Here is a 23,234-nt window from a genome sequence, read left to right on the forward strand (position 1 = left end):
AATCGATGGTAAATGGCTAAAATTGGTTTTGTTAATTAAAAGCGTGTGAAATTGTTCGTGGGTGAAATTGAGTGACAGCGTTTTGGTGATTTTGAATGAAAAATCTTTTAAAATAGCTGGGATATACCTATTCTATCCGAAAACGAGAGCCATTACAATATGCACCTTAGTTCTCTTCTCCCCGGGAACATAATAGTGCACGTATACACTAGCTCTCACGAACATTAACACATTTCAAAACAGGATTATTCATGTATTTTACCGGTATATTAACAAACTAATTCTTCCCAAGTTATTTTCATCATGCCTTTTCTAACTGTTCACCACATCGATATGGCCACAGGACAAGATCATCTTACAATCTTATGTTCCGTACACCCGCACATATCATATTCCATGACCACAATTCGATTTCACGGCAACTTTTTGCTGTTCGATGTCTCATCCAAAAGTGAATAATGTTTGTATTGCTTGATAATTCACAATTTGAAAACCATACTACATGTACATATTTCGGCGTGAAACTTGAAAATAGGAGGGGGGGGGGCCACTTTTTAACATCTATCCAAAAGCTGTTTAAAACTGTGGGTTTAATAATACAGAGACAATCTTGTTAGTGTGCCCATTCCGTGATGGAATCATTATTTCCATTTTACACAAGATCTGCACTCTTTTGGTCTTCAAACACTCTACGAGAAGATTATTTACAGACTGATCGACATTAATATAATGCAGCAACTAGTACGGTCCTTATTCAAAAATTTAAAACTTAGTGTTACTGTGGGCCGATGTTTTAGACCAATCTTTCCAAGGATCATATGGGTGGAATTGGCAATTCAGGAATTTATATTTCAGTGTGCCACACCCAAAAACTAAGGACAAACATACTAACTTTCACCACAAAATGCAAATAAAACAATCGTTGGATGAAACGGAACACACCAAAATTTGTCGCCAAGCAGCGCCTTGTGTAAAGTAAAAACCAAAAAAAACCCCACAAACACAAACAAACAAAAAGAAAAATACGGACACAAAACAGACAAATGTTCAGTACGAATAGTGTTCTATTTATTTATTACAAAACTACATGTTTGTACAATAAAAGTGACAAAAGTGACCATGCAACATCAAAGGTTAGTAAAAATACAAAAACAAATATGATAAGTGAAGATATGAACTTTCTGATGAACAAGATTTTTTTTCCGACCAGCGGATCGATCACGAGTACAAAATATAAGGACACTTTCTTGATTGAAATGTATATCACTATTTGTTTTGCACCTGTCTTAAAATATATTAAATTCAAATTTGCCCCCGATCAAATATACAAAATGATGTATTGTATTAAGCCACCAAAACTATACATTATCTAAATGTTACAATTGATTATACAGCAATACAACAATTTTTCATTCTAAAAATATATATCTGTGTTAACAACTCCATTCTCGAAGTACTGCAATATGAAAGACGCTTTCAAGAATTTAAAGGAACTTCATGGAAAATAATACACAAAATTACTAGATATTTAAAACTGCACAATAAAATGATCAAGACTTCTTAAGTATAATTTAAATGTGACAAAACTACAAGGATAAACGACTTCTCCAAATTTCTGGTTACATGCGTGATACAGCCCTTGCGCGTCGTGCCGACTGCAACAAGATTTCATGTAGGGCGCCAGCTAGCTGTTGGGTGCGCGCTCGCGCATTGTTCTACATGTTCTATGCGTGTTCTATGCGCGGACGCGGCATATCAGCATGTAGACAATCTGTTCCATACATTTTGTACACAAGCTTGGACGAGTTGTTTACCCTTGTGTAGAGGATCCATGGTTTGAGTAACATGAAGAAGAACACTATGCACCAAAAACATAAAATGCTGCTGAAAACAAATCTGAAAGTACAAATCTGATGGTACAAAATTCCCTTGCTGTTTACATATTTATACTTGTATAAAAAACATAACATCCTAAAAAACGTTGGCCTAGTCTTTTCCTAATTGGATACGAAATAAAAAAAAAAAGAGGGTTCGATACCTTTAAAAACCATTTGCACAAGAAAAAGAGGAGCAACACAAATTTATATAATGATAGAAGTGACTATGAATATCATGACGAGGTGGGGTATTGTGGCAAAATTACACAATTTACATCTTATCCTCAAGCAATGTTACTGTTAGTTTTCAAGGAGTAAATGTACACTATATAAAATGGAACTGTTAATGCTGTGAAAGTTAAATGAAATATACATTGTACATGTACATTAATATAAACTACTTGGAACAAAATAACTTCACATACAAAATCACCCAGAAACTATAAAAGAATTGTAATATTATATAAGGTGTGCTCGTGAAATTGGCATGCACTGATGACAAATATTTGGACTTACATGAAGGACTAATCAACCATAACAGGCTGTAAACGATTTTTGCACCAAGGCATAACAAGCTCTAAAAATCAGTTGACTGGCTGTTTTAAGTTGCGTTTTAATCATGAATGAATAGTTTGAAATATTTTGCTCTATTTGTGAAGAATGAGGATTGATTGATAATTATATGAAAAGTGAACAAATCGAAGCAGGTCATTTTTAAGAGGTGGTTATATGGCAGTGCAAGTGAATAGTTGAAAAAATAACAACTTCGCACAGGAGGCTAGGATTGCATTCAGTTTGGTGTAATGTTGAAGTTGATGATTACTCTGCTACAGCCCATTAAGGGTGGATAGGTACAATTTGATATTATTCTTCACCATCAATTTTACCCAGATTTTCAATACACTGGTATTTTAGACCCGGCCACCAGCTCCGCGGCAAGAGGAGGTCATACTTTCCCACTTATCTGGGTTCTTCCTAAAGTAGAAAACTGAGCCTCCAACAATGACAACAAGCACTACGAGGGCGATGACCACTCCGGCCACGAACCCCCCACTGACTGTGCCTCGGGCCACGTAGGCCCCGCCCTGGTCCACTGAAAACACCAACTCCTGCCCCTCCGTCTTGGCGTCCATCCGCACCCAGTTGACCAGGTTGTCCGGGTCGCTGCGGTAGACCCCGATCATGTCCGTGTTGGACTCCAGCAGCTTGATGCGCACCTCAAACTTGCGGTCGCCCACGGTGAACTTCTCCACGGGGGTGATGACCACGAAGTTGGTCTCGTAGTAAGTGCCGGGGAGGTTGTCTGCACCGCCTTTGGCCGTTACGGCCTCGTGGCCGCGCTCCGGGCTCCATTCCTCCATCTTGATGTCTTCAAGGTGATCCAAGGTTCCCTGGGTGAAGGCCAGAACTCTGCATGCAAACAAAAGTCAAGATCGACATCAGTTTTCCCCACAAAAATTGAACACAAATTTCATAAAAAGCCTCCTGTTTTACATGTACTAGAGGTCACGTGTCTTAAGAACTGGATTTCCAGACAGGTTTCAGCTGGCCAGTTAAAGATAAACATGTATGCACAATATTTATCTGAAGTCCTAGCTTCAAGGGAATAATGAAACCAAAACTGGACACATCGGTGGAAAAACATTTTTTTTTATGCGCCCCGAGGGTGTTCATAACATCATATCCCACATCACAGCAGTCAATAATTGTTAAATGACTTTCAAGCTGATATAACAAGCTCAATGTCTCTAGCGATGATATACCTTGCACATGCATCAACTCAACGTACCAAACACAAGACTTAATTCATCTTTTCAGCCCATTCAGCTATAATTCTTGGTTCTTGGTTGGTTCTTCTCCTAAATACTCCACGTGGGAGTTTATACAGGAGGCCAGAAACACCGGGGCAAACCCCTTCTCTTAGCGATAAGTGTTTACTGGGTTCTTTTACGTGCATTTATACAACACACGGGACCTACGGCTTAACGTCCCATCCGAAGGACGAAGCAATAATGGTTAAGTGCCTTGCTTAAGAGCACAAGTGTCCGCCGGCGGGCTCGAACCCACGTCACTGTTGCCTCTGAAACACCAGAACGTGAGTCCAGTGTTCTTAACCGCTAGGCCATCACACTCCACTATATAATCTAGGACATTCAATGTATAAACTCACCCAGTTTGAGACTCCACCTGACCCCCTGTCCATCCAATGGAGGTGTACGCCACCGGCTCAGACTTACTGATGATGCGTCCCTTCTGGCTCCGATTGGAGAAGTTGTTGTTGCGCGTGCACATGTAGTGGTAGTGACCGGTCATGGTGACGGCCAGTGGCTTGGCATCGTAGAAGGTTCCTGCGTCATCCAGCTCCGACATCTCACCTCGGAATTGATCTGTATGGGGAGGATAACATCCAAATTTAGTTACGACAGTTGAAAACCTTAAAGGGAAAATACAACATTTGCAAACATCAAAAAATAAAACTACCAAATCATTTTAAAATACCTTGCGGGACTGTTAGTGAATGACAGTGTAAAGCATCCTGTAAAATCATGGCACCTGGTATACTGTCATTTTCAAGAAAAGTGGTATTTTTGTATCAATTTCCAACGCTGATCGGCCGATCAGCGTTGGAAACAACTGGCTTTTTTTTTCAAATACTGGCCCCAATTGACCATCGCACTTGTTGGCAATCGATTACAAACCTATGAACAGGTACGAGCCAGCTAGACTGGTTCCCTGACCTTACAATTCCCCAATGTATGTAAACTGCTCTGTTTCTTCTTATATGAAGTCAGGGAACCAGACTACAGGAAAACGATCGTTTTTCTTGGTTTTTATAGCATTTTCGAACCCAAAACCTCAAAAAAGTCAGTGTAACTATATTTGCTATATATTTCCAACCCCCCGATTCCATCCATTTCTGAAAATTACAGCAAAAGCAAATGATGTATATTCCCTTTAAATGTGACCATGACAATAGAGAGTTTTCTTTATATCTGAACAGATATATGTGTACGAATGTGCATGTTCCATCGTGTACGCATACTCTTATACTATCTCAGTCATGTGACTGGTCCTACCTCAAGTAAGATGGCTGCTACACATTAGCAGCCAATTTAACAATACTTTACGCAAAGGCATAACTCCACTGCGCCAGAATTGATTGTGTAAGTTACGCGACATTTCATTCCGTGCAACATTTCACTAATGACACTTTTCACGAACGTTTCATAGTGTGTCAGTCAGCAACATGCGCATCAAATTATGGCCTAACTTGCGCAATCATTTATGTGGCGTAAGTTGTGGCGTAGCGACTGGAAACGAACTATTTTACGAGCAAATCGGGCTCGTCGAGGAGCCTGTTATTGCGCAACTAATCAATGTTGACATAAGACACTCAAAGTTTTGTATCTGAGGTAAATGAATGCTACTTCAATTGTGACAATTTTTTAGAGTTACCACACGTTTACCGTACGTTTCCAGAAAGATGGACAAAGCTTTTTGTTCCAAAATGGCGGGCAGAGGTGACTATCAAAATCCTACACAAACAGCCGTTAAAAATGCTTTAATTATCCTCGTCCAAGATGTTTAGATTATTCAAAACACTACGCAGTTACACCAAGTTTCATGAAATCGATCATACATTTATTGTGCAGCTGTGCAACAAATTTGCTGCGTAAAGTCCCTTGTATGGCATAAGCTATGCACCGTTTCATAAAATTGGCTGCAGGTCTATAATGAATAGCATTACAAATATTAACATGAGGATTCACGACTGAGTGCTTACGACTGCTGAGCACGGCCATATCTTGCAAGTCTGCCCGGCTGAAGCCCAGGAAAGTTGTCTCGTCCAGGTTGAGTGGGTAGTTCCTGCCCAGTTGGCCGTTCTTAGTGTAGGGGGCGTAGTATGACAGCCCGCCCTCCGCGTAGGCTGGACTTTCCAGCATGACGATATTGGAGCGGTCGGTACCCGGTAGGCCCTGGCCGTCATTATTATTGGGGTTGGTGTTGGAACCAGTCCATCTGGGAAAAGAAAATGCAACAGTGATGATCGGGCGAGAGTGCTTTTTACAATGAAGTCTAGGTAAATCCTGGTTTTTGTCAAACATGGTCCGGAAGATATCTTCGTCTGATATCATAAACTCTTCATAACTTACAATACATTGCAGCGCTATGAAATAACTTACATGCAGCTCTTCAAATCATTTAATAAAACTCGGTTCAAGTGCGGTGTATTGTTTGAGTCTTAAAAGCACAATACGGTAATTACATGTACATAAAACAGGCATAGTAGATGATCTGTCTAAAATTCAACAATGAGTCTTCCGATCTCCTGATTCTCTTCTGGATTTTTTTAACAGGACAAAACTGCATATAGGTATAAATATTGCGGAAGAGTATGCGCCTAAATAAATCATGACTTTGCATACACAAATGATCCAAAAATAGAATGTCAGATCATTGAGATAACGATTGATACCTTGCAAATACTTTCAGTTGATACTAAAATACTTTGCAAACAAATTTTACAAAATTGTACATGAATTACTCACTGAATATGGATGTATTCCCCAGGCACGGTCTCTATAGTGTTTGGCACAAAGTCATACTCCACTCCTGGGTAGACCTGCACGATGTTCCCACGCTTGCCGCGGACGTTCAGATTGCGAATGGTGGCAGTTGCCGGGACATCCGCAGGACGCTTGCGGATGGCAAACGTGTGGGACCTGCAAGGGAAATCTATGTTAATATGGCTTAGCATTATCCACTGGACTTTTAAAACACTCTCCTGTGCTCAATACAATCCATTTTCCTTGAAGGGTCTGTACTGTCCAGTATGTCGGGGAGACCAAGAACACTCTCAAGAAATGTTCCTATGGCCATCGATCAAATGTCAACATCACCCCTAACCCACGGCCACGGGGTATTCTCTAGGCACCCTGCCCAAATTGCAACAGAATGTAGTGAACTAATACATGTACATGCCAGCCTTGGTACCAAGTACCTACCCTGCTAAATGCAACGGAATGCAGGCATGGAGTGCATCAGATCAGGAGACTGCTAAATGCAACAACTTGCAACAACTTTTTACTACTGGTGCATTCTGTTGCACCCTGCCAAAAATGCAACAGAATGCAGTGAACTAATACATGCCAGCCTTGGTACCAAGTACCTATCCTGCCAAGTGCAACGGAATGCAGGGGTGGAATGCAACAGATCGGGAGAATGCTAAATGCAACAACTTTGTACCACTGGTGCATTTTGTTGCATTTAGTAGGGTTATTCTCTAGGCACCCTGCCAAATGCAACAGAATGCAGTGAACTAATACATGCCAGCCTTGGTACCAAGTACCTACCCTGCCAAGTGCAACGGAATGCAGGGGTGGAATGCATCAGATCAGGACACTGCTAAATGCAACAACTTGCAACAACTTTTTACCACTGGTGCATTCTGTTGCATTTAGCAGGGCTAGGGTTTAGAGAATGAATGCCCTTGTCGGTCACTATTTCAACCAGCCTAACTCATTCCATTTCTCTTATGATTTTACAAGACACAGAATCACTGGGCAATCACACTCGCACTGTCTGCACTCTGCAGGGAAAAAGTGTGGATGAAGCGTCTTCCGACTACTATTCAACCATGCAAACTCTACATCAAGGAAGGGAATGGCTGACACGGCTTACTATTTAAATTTCTCCTCCATTGTAATTTGTTACAGATACTCTTCCTGGCAAACTCTCCTTTGGTTGATCTTCTCATGTATTGTCCTCCCTTTGATCTTTACCCACTGCAACATCATTTTGCCCCCCCCCCCCTCCTCGCCTTATTAACCACTTCGCGCCCGGATTTATTTTGCCGAAAATTTTGATTTTCGCAACAGGCAAAATTTTCCAGCCAACTTCTGATATACAGCCAAAAAAAACCCACCATGCTTCAAATACTGATTCGCAGGAGTCATTTCAACAGTATTTGTATGATATTTCTTGCCGAAACCTCGTGTTTCAATTCTCCAGGGTGTGCACTGGAGTGCACATTTTACAATATGGGTTGTGCACAACGGCCAATTCAAGATCAACACACGGTCCGTCTCCACAGATTTCACAGACTTTGTGTGTGTATAGACACAAGGGATGTTTAGATATCACCTGGAGGCGAGTCAAGGCAATCTTGACATTTTGACCCGTTACATGCCTACGTACAAAACAGCCAGTGTGTGTTATCACATCCTCCAACGTGAACTTGTTAATTACTCCTTTTTTTAAAATCCTTTCTTCAACCACTGCCATGCCCCTTTGGATCTTTCCCTGCATCATCCCCTCTTTTTCACAACCCCTGCTCCCTGTTTGATCTTTACCCACTGCCTCATGAGGGTACATCCTTCATAATCCTGGGGGTATTTATAGCATGTACCTGTCTTGAAAGGTCCTGCCCAGTTGAGCCGTGTTGATGGCAAGGCGCAGCTCAAAGTTTTTATTGTTGGTGCCCTCCACATTGCCAAACACATCCACTTCGGGGTTGTTTTCAAAGACATACCCTCGATCATCCCCTGCTTCAAGATTTGCAAATCCGTACCTGGAGCGATGAAATACGGACACAATAAGGAAACTTACTCCATAAGCACCCGTGTTATATTATAATACATTGTATATAATCCTTGATATTTAGCATAAAATATCTGCTTATTAAGCACCAATATTAAACTGGTAAGCAAAATAATTTAGACCCTTTATTTTTGGCTTATTCAAAGTTAAATGCGCACTCAGAAGAAATTATGTGTATGGGCATCATGTTGGTATTATTCTTCTACTTGCGTAGAAAGCTGGTCCAAGAGTGCACACAATTCTATTCAACTGGTTTAGAATGACTATGCACTGCAAGTCTGTTCATGCATCTGGTCTCAACTATGGGCTGGATTTTGCCCATTGATTGGCGTTATAGGGTAATCCTCCACGATAGCACTGCCCGACTCTCTTCGTGAATCTTCCACCACAACAAGTCACGAGCGATGATCAGATAGGTACAGAGGATTCTAGGTTAGCCGACTGGGTCCCGCACCAATCAAATACTGCATTTCTATTTGAGCTTGTATTTAACCTGCAACAAATCTGGCAAAAAAAAAGTGGTGTGAGGTCAAGCTACCGGTACGTACTTTGTTGCGACATCCAATGTGCTTTCTTGATTTCCCTGCTTATTGAGGGAGGCATTCACGTTACCGGACCATCCGTTATATTCACCTGTTGAAATGTTGTACCTATAAACAAAAGTTAAAACAAAAAACTTGTATGAAAATAAATTGAGCACTCACTTTAATTGTAAATAACATAACTTGGGAAAAAAATGATCTTGTGTAGTATCAGCCCAAAATATTGAAATTGGACGATAGATTCCTCCACTTTTTTTAGTGTCGTAATTCAGAACAGGTGGGATAGCTTGTCTATTGTAAAACAAAATCCATCATGCATGCTGACCTGAGAAACGTATCACACACGAACATGTAGATAGCTTTGCTGATTTTTTTTGTTAGTGGCTCAAACCCCTGCTTTGCCTTAATAACAAGGAAAAAGACTACCCTTTTGTCTAGAAAACATGACAACAATTGTGAGGCGTTCTGGTAAAATGAAATGGGACTGGGCACAGGCTGCAGTAGAGAAATATGCAAAATTTGAATGTGGTGATATTTTGGGGAATTTTCAGATTTACTGACATCTGTAATCGTATGTCTACTATACACATTTAAAATATAGTATAAAATTGTAGAATAAAAGTGTTGTTAATGAAACAAAATCGATATCTTTTAACTTTCATGACTACAAAACTCTAATCTTTAAATGCTTTTTCTAAGGATTCTACTTTTTTGACCTGTCCATACATGTGAACTTTACACAGTCATAACTTGTCAACGGAAAGTTTGATTGAAGTGCAACACACAGTATTGTAAGAAGAATTTTATTCTCTTTCCTAATACCCGCAAAACCTCACATCAAACTCTGCCCAATTCTGTACTCATTTTGCCAGAACGCCTCACAATTGTCAACTGATACAATATGAGACAGGGTCATGTTTGTTACACTGTTGGGGGGGCATGACCCCCCATTGCAATTTCCAAATACTAACATTTGACACACAGAATTCCTTAAGACAACGGAACACCTACCGTATTCTCATGACACATCTTTCGTGATCGATGTTTGGAATGGTCCAGTTGTACGACAGCGTCTGGCCGTAGATGCCGTTGCCGAGGTGATTGTCACGTGACCAGTGGCTCTCCCTGCAGTCTGGTGCCGCGATGCCGTGGGCGGCCACTTCGGCCCAGACTCCTCGGGTGCCAGTGCCATCCTGTGCATCTGCTGGATACACAATGGCCTGAGGTTTTTTTTTGGGGGGGGGGGGAGGAGGGGGAGGTAAGTAGAAAGCGAAACCGATGATACATGAGTTACACTAAAGTGAGTATAGTATTTTCAATATTTCTCATATTATCATTAGCAAGGTGAAATTCAATAGTGTGTATTATAACACACCTCTTGTTTGTTCTTTATCCTGGTTGGCTGAAACCTGGTCATGTGTGATTCAATGATATAGGCTAGATAATATAGACGTGCACTAGTGACCTCATTGCCAGTCTATATGTGTATACAATGTACTAGTACATGTAACAACTCTATAGGCATTTGTTTGAAACCTTCATGAATTCTCCCAAATTTACAACTGTGCTTGAAACAAATTCCCGTTTTTTAAAATTATTATTTTAACTTTTTAAGGTGCGTGAAGTCTACACCACATGTAACTCAACTGTTGTGCAATATTTTCAAAAAATGTCTTGGATGATTTTGAGAATTTGGTAAGGTAGCGTTAAACTATGAGTAAAAACTTAAACGGGGGTTTAGTATTATCTTCCCAGGAAAATTGTCAAATGTACACCTTGTTGTGATGGTTGATTTAGGCCAAATATAAATAGAACATGTTTAGCGTCCCCACCCGCTTCCTTTTTGGAGGCTGCCTCCTTTTTTTTTTTTTTTTTTTTTTTTTTTAAACACAAAAAAAGGATAAATTTTAAACAGTGACATCATTCTGGCCTCTTTGACTGTTGAATCTAGCCCATATAAAGGTGGTACCGGTATGTCATTCCTGAGTCCAAGTGGCGGCCATTTAAAAAAAAAGCTGGCGGCCATCTTGAAAAATGGCCGGTCATGCGGCCATGTTGGAAGGAAAAAGAAAAAAGAAAAAAGGGCCTCTTCCTTCCTTTTTTTTTCAAAAAGCAGGACGCTAAAACATGTTGGTTTTTTTTTTCACTTGGCCTTATTGTCTCATTTCCCACAAAGAAAAATTTAATGAAGTGACGGAAATGAAACTTGTCCTTTGGAGAAAAACTGTGATGACAAAAAAATTGGGCAATTTCCACAGAATAAGAAATCGACATTAAATAAAACTTATGCCTGTTTTGGGGGTTTGTTGCTTTTGTTTGGAAGGGGTGTTTTTCAGATGGCCAGGGTCTACATGAAACCAATAATGCTTCTCCCTGCATCAGACTTCAGGTATTACCTCACATTCTTCCTTAGTGATGGGGATGATGGGCTGACGTGAGCTCATGTTCTCTTCAATCATCTCCCGTGGCAGGGTGCAGGCATAGCGAGCCTTGACGTTAGCGCTCTCGGCCTGGTAGTAAGGGCACCGCGTGGCATCGTTGGTCAAGATTGCAACGTCCTGTACATTTCAATGACAATTTATTAACCGTGGTGGGAATTTACATGTCATTCAAAACAGGCTTTTTCTGCCTGTCTGAAATCGAAGAGTGCACTGACCAATTAGATTATGACTTTTTGTCATGTGACCACAAGAGCTTGGTCAACGTTCGTCGCAAGCTCTGTAAAAAATGTGCACAAACCAATTTGTGGGCAGGGCTGAGGGCCAAATGTGAGATGGTAGGGCCATATTTATCAGTTGGTATCCAACACGTACATGTAGGCTGCTCACAGCATGAGAATTTCTCTGAGAACCAAAACAAAATCTTGCGCTGGCCAAAAATTAAAGGCATGTTACTTGAAGGTATGGGATCATGGATTGTACTTTAATTTTCATCTCTTTGTCCATTTTTTTTTAGGTTTCTAAGCAGATATCTGCAATGAATACTGGGGTTATGTCCTTTGGATAGCAGGTACTCGTCTGTGCATGAACATGGAATAATACTATCCAAAAAAGAAATGCAACTTTATCATAAAACATACTCAACATGAATTCATCAGGATTATAGGAAACCCTGTTTATTGTTTTCAGCACATGGCTTCTCATTGGGAGTCACTGAGGCGTGAGCCTGACAACATGGATCAACTGGTTTTTGTGAGGTTTAAGAGAAATTAAGGCATTATTGTGTATCACAAGCAAGATTACATGTTGAAAGCTACCTTCTTTGGCTAGTGTATCATCTTGGACAATTTTTCTGGGAGTAACAGCACAGGTGCAATGTGTGCATTTCAGGTGAAAGTCATGTAAATGTACTCTGTTTTTGTTTTCAATTTCACTGACTTGATTCTTGCCCCAAACTGCAGTGATCGAATTCACTTCCCTTTACTAACAGACTCCCTGGTAAATGCCAAGTCATGTTCATTCTCAGAAATGAATACAAAAGGAGGGTGTATATATCAACGACAATTTTGCGGAAAGTGGGCAAGGACAAAGGAAATGTATTCAGGAAATTATTTTTCAATGCCAACTCTAAAAAACAGGTGTACTTTTCTACCAGAATGTTAACATGTTTAATTCTTTGATTCAATACAAAAAAAACTGCTAAATAACGTTTATCTTGAATCTTTTATTTCAAACTTTTTTTTATTAAACTGGATTTTTAATTTTGTGTTCTCTACAGTCTGCTCTGGTTGAATACAAACTCAGCCAGAACTGGCCAAAATGTTGTTTGAATATTATTATTTAATATGTAAGTGGAGCACTACACAATGTAGTTTCAGTCATGGCGCACATAAATGAATGCTCAGTAGTCAGGATCAAGGATTTCTGTTCACTATTGACTGTAGGTCTCCTTCAAATGGCGTCATTTCCTATAGACCATCCATGTACATGTACATCAGCATTTTGAGCGTCAACTTGCATAACGCACATCGGCTGCATCATATTTCAACCACATTTCGAGCAACAAGCGCGCGTGTTTGGAACATTTTCAACACTGTGCAATGCGTGTTTGACTGCGTAAAATACATGTTCTCCTTACAGAAATGGCTGCCACTGAGCGACCCCTACAACTAGAATTAACGTTGCTGTGAGTGTGAGTCAACTGACTTGTTTTTGGTTCAATACCTTCATTGTACGGTACTTTTACATTACTAATGTAATTCAACCTGGCAATAATCCCACTGATAAGGTGAATTGATAAATGCCCCCAAATATGCATAACTATAGGCCTTACACTACATGTAAATCAGTACCCTTTATCCAATTACAAATACATAGTCTTTATGGGACTACCAGCTTACAATCAGCTGTAAAATATTTTGGATATCATTGAATAAATACTTGTGATAAATCTGTAAATGTACATGTACAGCGAATGTACCACCCTACATGCCCTACCAACCAACCCCCTTTATCTACATCTGATAAAACTGAACAATCCAGAAAACTTGTTGTACCCTCCTTGAAAGATTGAGCAGTGTTGTACAAGTTAAATAAACTGAATAACCTGAAAAGTTGTGAACTTTACTTTGAACACAATAAATGTACATCATGTACATGACATTTTTTCTTACACCACGTACATGAACTAGAATGGGACTACCGGTACCAGTACCACATGTACTTGTAATGAATTCTGTCAATTTGACATAAATTACACAGTGACGGATTATCCTACTCTGATGCTTTAAAATGGGATTCAAATTTGTTTCAAAAGTGAAACGAATTCAAACGTCTATGCACCTCTCAGTGTGCCTTAATGTTGACTCCACTAAGATCTACTTGGAACTAGCGGTACACTGTACATTATGTATACATGTGGATACAATGTACCAGTAGCTTCAAAAATAGAAGCAGGCCCAGTCAGTTTGTCCCCCAATTCATTTTGTTATGCTCAAATTTTCCAGTACAGTGCGCATGTTTGTGTGCTTGACCATTGACGAAAAGCGGTTGCACCCACATATTTTGATGTGTACTGATGCAAATCGGTTCAAGTGAATCGTTTGTCAACAAAATCACAAGCGATGCGTTTGCTCTATCGAACCTGTAAATTCTCCCCCAGCCCAAGGCAAGTGCACAGTTAACATGGTTAAGTCGGAAATGCTTAGAACTGAGAAATGAAGCACTGTTACGTGTATTTAGAATTTTGTCCCAACCGTATTGCTATTGATCAATTGTGGTTGGTACTGTAATCTTTATGCATTACTCTGTACCGCCCAAACTCCCCAAGGGTAGATGGTTTTGTGGATTCCTCGGGGAATAAATACAATGTAAATACATACATTGAAGTAGCAGACCTGTGCTAATGGGTGTTTAAAATAAACGTAGCCTCCATTTTGATACCATGTCTAGAAATGGGTTGCATACCACATAGTGGTGGGATTGTGCGCTTGGGCAAGGCACTTTACTACGATTGCCTCTCTCCACCTAGGTGTAGTAAATGGGTACCTGGTAGGAAGAAATTCCTTCAATTCTTGAGCGCCGTAATGGCAGCCATGCTAAAGCCAGGGTAATAATAGAGCGCCAGGAGCGTCACTTCGGGACGGACATGAGCGCTATACAAGAAGCCACTATTATTATTATAATTATTATTATTATTTAAATCCAAATTTTTTAAATTTCAGTTTTGCAAACAGGGTATTCAAAACTTAACTTCAAAAAATTAAGCCTTCTTTTTTTGTGACTCAAGCTTAAGAAAACAACTGAAGCATACCCCAATTTGCTACGCGGTCTCCACGGTAACTGCACTCATTTGCTAGTGGTCTTCTTGGTATACGAATAGCCTGACATTTGACTTATCACGAGAGTTCCTATTCATTTATTTTTGTTTCAACATTACAGCTCTTTGAGTGATTTTGTAACTAGGCCAAAGGGTGAGTGAAGCCCACAAAGTATACGCAGTCATTGGGAGGGCGTTTCATGCGACACCTCACTCGTCACCTTTCGTTGGCATGACTGTGAGCTGGATCATAACTTTCCGTGAAATGATATAACCGTTATATGGTTTCAAAACAATTAGGATAACCAGATTTTGAAATCTCTGATTTCTCTCACCACTAATACCACATAATGCAAACAATACTAAGGCCAAAAAAAAAAAGTCTCCGGTTTCTGGTATGCGCGCGCGTCTCCGTAGCCATGCGCGTGGGCAAAAAGAAAAAGTTTTTTTTTCAATGAAAGATGATGTCTCAAAACCGCCAAACTCACTGGTTTGACTGGAATCCTGCTGCTGCACAATTTTAACGTGTTTTTAGATGGGGTTATGATCGAGAATAAGCTTTATGTGGCCTCTCTGGACTCCCATATATTTGCACTAAGTCTAGTCGGGCACCATTTGCAGTCATCAGCCTACATTTTCAGGCAAAAAAATCAGGTTAAAAAAAAAAAAAAAGCCGCGTCGCCGCACCACTTTTTGGGCAAGCTCCATACCAAAAACCGGAGACTTATTTTTTTTGGCCTAAAAGTAGCTATCTTTTTGTGCAAATGTGGACAATGATCACCACATGGATGGAACCGACCCCATTGGTTTCAGCTCACCCTCCAAGGCGACGGCCCCCAGTATGGGTAATAGTCCCTCTCCTCCGGGCACTCGTAGCCCCTCCTGGTACCCCCTGGGTTCTGACGGGTGTACTTGGCAGAGTTGCCTTTCAGGTTCTGTTGGAAAAATCATCAGATGATGTGGAAACTGAATGTACATGCCAGCAGCAAAGTGTCAGGCCATCTTTGTGCAATGCATCAGTACTTAAAATTATGTATTTCAATTTTCAGTCATGTTAAAAAAGCCTAGAAATCAGACAATTTTCATATTTTTCTCTGTGCGGTTTTGCTTATGACTTCCCCCACAGATAGCCCATACATGTACATAAACACATGTACTGTACTTATTATGCAATTTTTAAAGCTTACATGTACAATTCTAACTGTTAGGCCCTATTGTTTCTCCTTTTTTTCTTTCTGGTTATGCCACATTTACTACTACCATAAAGACAGAAACATTTGTTTAAAATTCACTCAAGGTATTTCAGACAACAGAAAGGAGTTTTGAACTATGGTTTTTAATGGTTTAAGTGCAGTTTATGTCCCTTGGTAAAAAAAAAAAAAAATCAAATTAAAAAAAAAACCCAACTAAACGAACAAACAAACATGTGTAAATGGCCTTGAAAATACTTTGATATCGCTTGGATATCACTGTTCCACAAAAGCACCCAACCCATTACAGGAACTGGAGTTGTTTGTTACATCAAGTTACCGCACCAGGAAGATGCACATCACTTCCTCATACCTGGAAAGTAACAACTTCCTGCTATCTGCCAACGTAAGCTGATCAGCTTATCAACAAGGAATGTCAAAAAGAAAAAGAGAACAGAAAAGAAAAGGAAAGGAACAAAGAATGAAAGAAAGGGAAGAAAAATTTACAGAGTAGCTAGATAATACCTTGGCTTAATGATTCTTAAGATCCCACACAGATAACAAACAAATGGGGTCTTCTTGTCCTCAGAACTACAAATTTACACATGCTCCAGCGCAGTACTGCAGATTCATTGTTACATGTTGACCAGTAAGAATTGTGCAGTGGTTCAAAGTACTTTCTGGTAATGACGTGATTGACTGACTGTGGGCGTTCTGCATCAGGATTAATACCACAATGACTGTAGGTTGCTTGTGTATTGAATTGAGAGTTTGCCTGTCGATGAAAACTAAAAAATTCCATTTGCTTCCTGGTTCAGGATCATTATTGCTTTCCCATGAAATAGTACAACTGTGACTATACAAGGATAAAGCTTTCTTTCACAGGAAAAGATGCAAAACAAATGACACAATAGGGGCTCTAGTGCTTTCAGATTTTCAGGGTTCAACTCACAGTGAACTTTCCATGTCCGGGTTTGAGTAAAAACAAGTTAGAAGTTGGAATATGCAATGACATTGTATATTTCTTGAACATGTTTAAAATGTCAACAGTGACACTCACAAAATGAGTTCCTTGGTCGTGGGAATTAATATTTCCAACTTAATCTGCACCACTCAACATTGAAGTTGAACTCGAAATATTGACTTTCATCCCAAAATTCAGAATGGGTTTGGATTTTGGAAACCTCATATTCACAACCAACCCCATAAAAATGAAGCCTTCCCTTTTTTTGAGACACAAGCTAAAGAAAAAATCTGGAACATCTCCAATTGGCTCCAAATTGTCTCTGAGTGTGAATTTACTTTTTAATGGTCTTCTAGGTTCAAGATTAGCTTGCTCATTCGGCTGATCAAAGAGTCCCCATCCAGCTTGTCACCATTACAACTCTGCATTGTTTTCGGAACGGCCAACTGGACAATGAATCTCGCAAACTGTACCCAATGTTTGTGGAGGGCATTGCATACAGCACGGCACTGCACTCCTCACTTTAGTTGTCATGACTACAAGCTGAATGGAAACCTCCAGTGAAATCAGATAACCGTTACTTGGTTTAAAAAAAAAATGGGATAACCTGATTTTAAAATCTCTGATTTCTCTAACCATTACTTTTTTTTAGCGGGTTGCAGTTGCCTAAAATAGGGGATAAGGGCATTTTTTTTTCTCTTAGATTATAAATTGTAGAAAAACACAGGGACAGCAACTTCAATGTACATCGATCTACTGTAAAAATACATTGCACTACAAAAATGAGCATGTTTACTTTAAATATTCTGCAACCCTCCCTCTTTCAGAGACAAAATGGAGAGAGATACCGTACCCTATCTGTCAGGTGACAGGTTTAAACAGTTCTGTAAATTGGGCTCATATTGGTACAATTAACAGGCTGTGGTAGTTTTGTTATCTGAGGGTACATGTATCATGCCTTGACTGACACTTATGGTGGGTCAGCGCTGGCGATCTATGACTATGAGTGTCTGTCAATTGATGGATTTAGTTCAGTAACAACGAATGCATAAAAGGCTCACTCATTCATATATCCCAGCAAAACAAAGGCATTGCCCTCTATTAAAGATGGCTGCTATGCAAGTTGTAGCAGAAGTCAAGGTCACCCAACATGTATCTTACAAACCTCTTCAACAGGTTATGACAGTTATACATACTGGTTTAATTCATGGGGGTTCTGGCAGTTGGTGAACAGCCTGCACGAAAGCTATGGGAGAGAAAGTGGATAGATTTTTTGATGGTTTGTGACAGTTCTATCAGCAGGAAGGTTAAACAGGGTAAAGCAAGACACCCAACTGAGAAAGGTTAACCCTAACTCCCTATGCCTTTTTGCTAGGATGTAGCCTCAATCCTGCAAAATCCTCCAATTGGCCTCATGGGAAAATAGCATATACCGGTAGCCCAATCCTGCAAATTCCTCCATTATTTCTTGAATATGGTCCTTGGAGAGGTGACCACTGCCTGAATCCTGCAAAATCCTCCGGCTATGACTGTCAATAGGCTGAGGCAGTGACATCCTGGAGCAGTGCGGAGGATTTCAAGTATAATCAACGACTAAATTTATGCTAGGCTGAGCATAAACAACACAAGGTCTGGCCTAAGACCTTGACACAGTGCGTCCTCCGAAATCAGCAATGCACTTTTGCCATGTAACCTCAATCCTGCTAATTCCTCCAATTTGCAGAAAGGATTTGGGAGGATTTGGGATGGTTAGGGTTAAATATGGTGGCTAGACAAGAATGGGATGTGAAAGTTTACATCAGTAGACCACTTTACCTGGTCAGCAGTGAAGAGATTTGCCTGTCGTTGTCGTAGCTTGCAGTTGAGGTAGTGATCGTAGGGTTCGTGCATGCCGTACTCAATGTCCTGATTGCAGTCGTACTCTGCACAGTTACTGGGCCATTCGGGTATGGTACTGAAAAAAAACATGTGATATCATATTGGGGCAATAGTTGATTCAAGATCAAGAACATCAGATTCAAAGTGGATATACAAAACTGACCGGCCCCTTGATGGTTAAAAGTTTCAGATTCTGAAAAGGTACGTAATCACGTCACGCATGTCAAACAATTGCCAGCAAAAGACCAGCCTATTACTTCTGACTGAGTCACTGACTGACCGCCCAACTGACTTGACTGAAATATCGAGTATGCAAAATGATGTCCTAAACTTCTCTGGCAAGTGAGGTCTGTCACGAGCCAGTATGGACCATCAGTCCGGCATTTCTCTCCAGTTTCCGTGGCATGAAACAATTGAGAACATTTCTGTTTCCCCCTGGATGGCATTCCAGTCCTCACAAGTTATACTCCCCAGCTAATCTTGGTACCCATTTATACTCAAGTTTGAGAGAGGCAAGTGGGGGTGGAGTGGCTTGCCCAAGGGCACAACGTATGGCCAGCTGCTGGATTCGAACCCCTGACCATCTGATCATGAGTCCCGACCCTTAAGCACTGGGCCACACTCCCCACTTGTAGGCCAACCCAGTCTCTGTTCCCAATAACTGTAGACTTTAGTGCCAATGTCATTCCTCTCTGTGCTTCTTGTGAACACTTCTAATTGTCAGTTTTGGCTTTGTGTTCTTACCTGGTTGTAGATCCATCCCGGACTAAGTCCCCACACATGTACTGCAGGATGATTTCACAGTTGGAATTCGGGTCCGAACAGCTGTGCTGGTTAGTCCTACATGAACATGTATACAAATGTAGAAACATTTTTTCCCTGAAGAAATATGCATCCGTTTAAAATAAACACGTGAAATTTTACATTGTACCGGTATATAGGCCTACATGTACGCAAGTAAAAGGTTTTTGTTTTCACATCTACGTACATTATTGTAATTTTGGAAATGATTATCATATCAATGACTTTTTTATTTCCAAAAAAAACCACAAACCATTATTGTTAATTTTGAGCTCGGCAATTTTGCCGCAAAAAAACCCAACATGTGCATGTACCGGTAGGTCAAAGATACCATACACAGACAATTTTTTTCAGCCCAGATGGAAAAGCCTTCAATATTCATTTAGATTTACTGTTTTTTTTTTCTCGGTTTCTTTTTAATCTAATAACGTGATTTAGTTTTCATCAATTGGTCACACGAGTGCCGAAAGAATCAAATCACAGCCACAATAATGTACTTTTATGCATTGGTAGAAACAGCACTTGGCATTCATTTCTGATATCCAGTCACTTAAGTCCTTAAAATCCTATTTTAACCATTGGAAGTGTGCGAAGAAAAACAAATTAATTTAATCAGGGGTGTGAGTGACCACTGATAAAAATAGCTGAAAACAGCTGAAAAAGGTGTAAAAAAGCTGAACTTTGGAAATCTCCTATACTTTTGTACACAGTGAGGGAAAGAGCTGAAAAAGAACTGAAATCCAATACAAAAAACAGCTGAAATCAGCTTTAAAGCTGAGATTTCACACCCCTGTTTAATTGTCTCACAATTTTGCAACTGAATTGAAATAAATGAAACCATCAAAGGTGGTGCAATCCCCTGAACATGCTGAAAATCCTTAAAAAGATTCAAGGTTTTTACTATACTGTTTCTCTTATGTGAATATGCACACTATGTTACTGTACAAGTATGATACTTCAAGTTAATGGGCGTTTCAGTCAATTGTATTCATCAAATTATCTATCCAACAAACACAGCAATAATTGGGAAATGTCCAACTTTTTGTACGTGCTGCTGTGCATACCATTCAATTTGCAGCACTGATCCAGCCATGTATGCCAGACTGCCAACATTGTAGCCACCACGGTTGTTATTCTGGGAGTCAAATAACCTGAAGGAAGAATCACAAAGTTGTGTTTAGGCAATTATTGATAGATCTTTTTTTCTTACTTTCATGTGTAGGCCCTAACTACGTACCATTAGGAATTTGAATGCTCCCCCCCCTCCAAAAAAAACCTCAAAGAAACAAACGAAATAACAAAACACACAACAAAACCACCAAACCCTCATCCCCCCAAAAAGCCCAACTATGTGAGAAATTTCCGGCACAATTTGTTCTCAGCAGTAACAACCTGCCCCCCCTCCCCCCACAACCACACACAACTTGCAAACAAAGAGTTCCAAGTTTCTGAAGCCTATTCATTTACTGACATCATGAACAGGTTTTTTTTTTATATATAAATTATACAATTTATACACATTTATTTCATGATTGAGAATTTGATATTTTGATTATTATTAAAGGGAATGTACAACATTGGCTTTTCCTGCATTTGGAGGATTTATTTGTAGCAAATATTGTTAAACTGACTTGTTTCACGTTTTTGGATTGTAGATGCTGGAAAAACCAAGAAAACCAATTATATTCTTGTAGTTTGGTTCCCTGACCCCACTTAAGATGAAATGGAGCAATTTATAGACTTTGGGGAATTGTACGGTCAGAGTATCAATTTAGCTGGCTTGTACCCGTTCATCACAGGTGAGTAATCAATCGCAAAGAAAATGCAGAATAACTAAATATAAGAAATATGGAGTAGTTTTTGAAAATAGCCGGTTTCCTCCAGCGCTTGTCGGCCGACCAGCGTTGGAAAAATGTCAGCACACCAGGAGCCACAATTTTACAGGATGCTTTAGACTTTCATTCCCTAACAATCCAGTAAGGTATTTCGTGATATTGATCATTTCGTTTTTTGATATTGTATGCAAATGTTGTATCTTCCCTTTAATGACATGTAATTGGCTATTTACGATTGAAAATATATCTAATATTAAATTGGACGATTAATTATGAAAAGTACTTGTGAGGATTCACAATGCTGACCTATTTCCATTGTTTCGCTCCCTTTTCGCCTCATCAAGCCGATTGTTGCTGCCCCTGAAGTGGGAATTAAGAAAACACAGTTTACGAAAGTGTTTGAAATTGAATGGAAAAGTTAATTGTATTTTTTAATGTAAAGAATCAATTATTCATTGGTCAAGTTATTCATTTATTATGAACAAATATAAATAATAACTGTCACTGATTGATACACACTTGAAGTTGAGTTATATTAAAAACAGTCGTAAAGAATGTTTTTGGCTCATTTATTTACGAACACTTAGCAAACGTTAAAGATATAGTCCATCAATTGTAATTTGTGCATTTTGTTCGTTTGAAGCAACAAAAGTGCTCAAGATCTAAAGAAGGGTGCTGAACAACTAACCTGAAGAAGTTTCAGCTCAGCTTCAGCTGTATATTTCGAGAAAAACAACATTCTAGGATCTCGATTTCAAATCAAAAGTTGCTGAATCATGTTTTGAATTGAGCCTGAATTCAGCGTCCGAGACACGTTCTCACTGAGCCGATTGCAGCTACGCGATGTCGCGCACTGATCCGACGAATTATAGCAACTGCGCGCGCGTGTGCGTCGTGCCAATGCTTGCACGCGCTTCGCCGAATAACAAAACGAACTACTAATTTGAATTTCCTACAGTGCTTCTTAAGAAGCGCTGTTGGAAATGCCAGTTTTGTTGATTTCTTCAAAATGACAGCTTGCCAGAAAGAATAATTTCACAGGGAGTTTAGTCCCCTTACTATCTTTCAACCTGGTATTTTTTTCAACAATAATTACGCCAGATACTTTTTGGATAGCTGCAAATGATGGACTCTGGCTTTAATATTTGTGAAGGAAAGAATCGATGTTTTAACTCATAGGTACGTCTTGACTAGGCCCCCATACTTTGCAATCAACACTGTCATGACTGTCGGCCGCGGGTCGCCGTATATTACTACGTTACCTCGGGTTGTGCAGATACATGTCACAATACACTCCCATCACACACAGCAAAAGCGGTATCAACACCACCAGCTTCATTTTCAACGTATTCTACAGGATACAAGACACGAATAAAGTTATTGTTCGTCTTCCTCCTCTTGATGAAAACGGAGATTTTGATCGCGATCCAGCGCGATATCAGAAAACTTCTTCACGCAGGTGTTATGTCAATGTCTGACGGTGACCTGTGACCTTGCGTACACTGCGCGCATGCTAATGAGCAAAGTATGAGCTATCATGAGAAGTCCTCCGCCATATAGTGCCAATGAAAAAAGAACACCCCGCAAATTCAACAACTAAATAGTAGAAATACTCTTTAAAACCTTATTTGTAGACCTACATATTCAAAGTGTTGATTTTGCAGGGACCAATTATTCAACTCAGTAAGTCATAATAAGTGCATGAACGAGAATTTTAGCCCACTGCGGATTAATATTGAGTTGTCATGAATTATGTATTTTGTCACGTAATGAACTATTTGAGGAAATAG

At 39.8% G+C, this 23,234-nt stretch overlaps 1 protein-coding gene across 1 annotated transcript; it reads right to left on the minus strand.

The window, feature by feature from the left end:
- Positions 1 to 1,046: 1,046 nt before the first annotated feature.
- Positions 1,047 to 22,946, minus strand: LOC119726569 (protein DD3-3-like). Its single transcript, XM_038198306.1, has 14 exons — positions 22,707 to 22,946; positions 21,751 to 21,804; positions 20,674 to 20,760; positions 19,553 to 19,648; positions 18,746 to 18,884; positions 15,595 to 15,711; positions 11,416 to 11,577; positions 10,031 to 10,239; positions 9,026 to 9,127; positions 8,287 to 8,448; positions 6,428 to 6,601; positions 5,662 to 5,897; positions 4,048 to 4,264; positions 1,047 to 3,287 (listed from the first exon to the last, which is right to left on the minus strand). The coding sequence occupies exons 1-14, from the start codon at positions 22,781 to 22,783 to the stop codon at positions 2,789 to 2,791; spliced, it is 2,331 nt and encodes a 776-aa protein (XP_038054234.1). The 5' UTR covers positions 22,784 to 22,946; the 3' UTR covers positions 1,047 to 2,788.
- Between the last annotated feature and the right edge of the window lie 288 nt (positions 22,947 to 23,234).

The sequence above is a fragment of the Patiria miniata genome, unplaced genomic scaffold, assembly GCF_015706575.1.
Source record: "Patiria miniata isolate m_02_andy unplaced genomic scaffold, ASM1570657v1 HiC_scaffold_2, whole genome shotgun sequence".
NCBI classification, from domain to species: Eukaryota; Metazoa; Echinodermata; class Asteroidea; order Valvatida; family Asterinidae; genus Patiria; species Patiria miniata.

Excerpts from the sequence above, each read along its gene's own strand:
- LOC119726569 (XM_038198306.1), bottom strand. The coding sequence starts at position 22,783 with ATGAAGCTGGTGGTGTTGATACCGCTTTTGCTGTGTGTGATGGGAGTG. Across the intron at positions 8,449-9,025 it reads ACATTGGATGTCGCAACAAA|GTACGGATTTGCAAATCTTG; the intron begins GTACGTACCGGT and ends TCATCGCTCCAG. Across the intron at positions 6,602-8,286 it reads GGCAGGACCTTTCAAGACAG|GTCCCACACGTTTGCCATCC; the intron begins GTACATGCTATA and ends TTTCCCTTGCAG.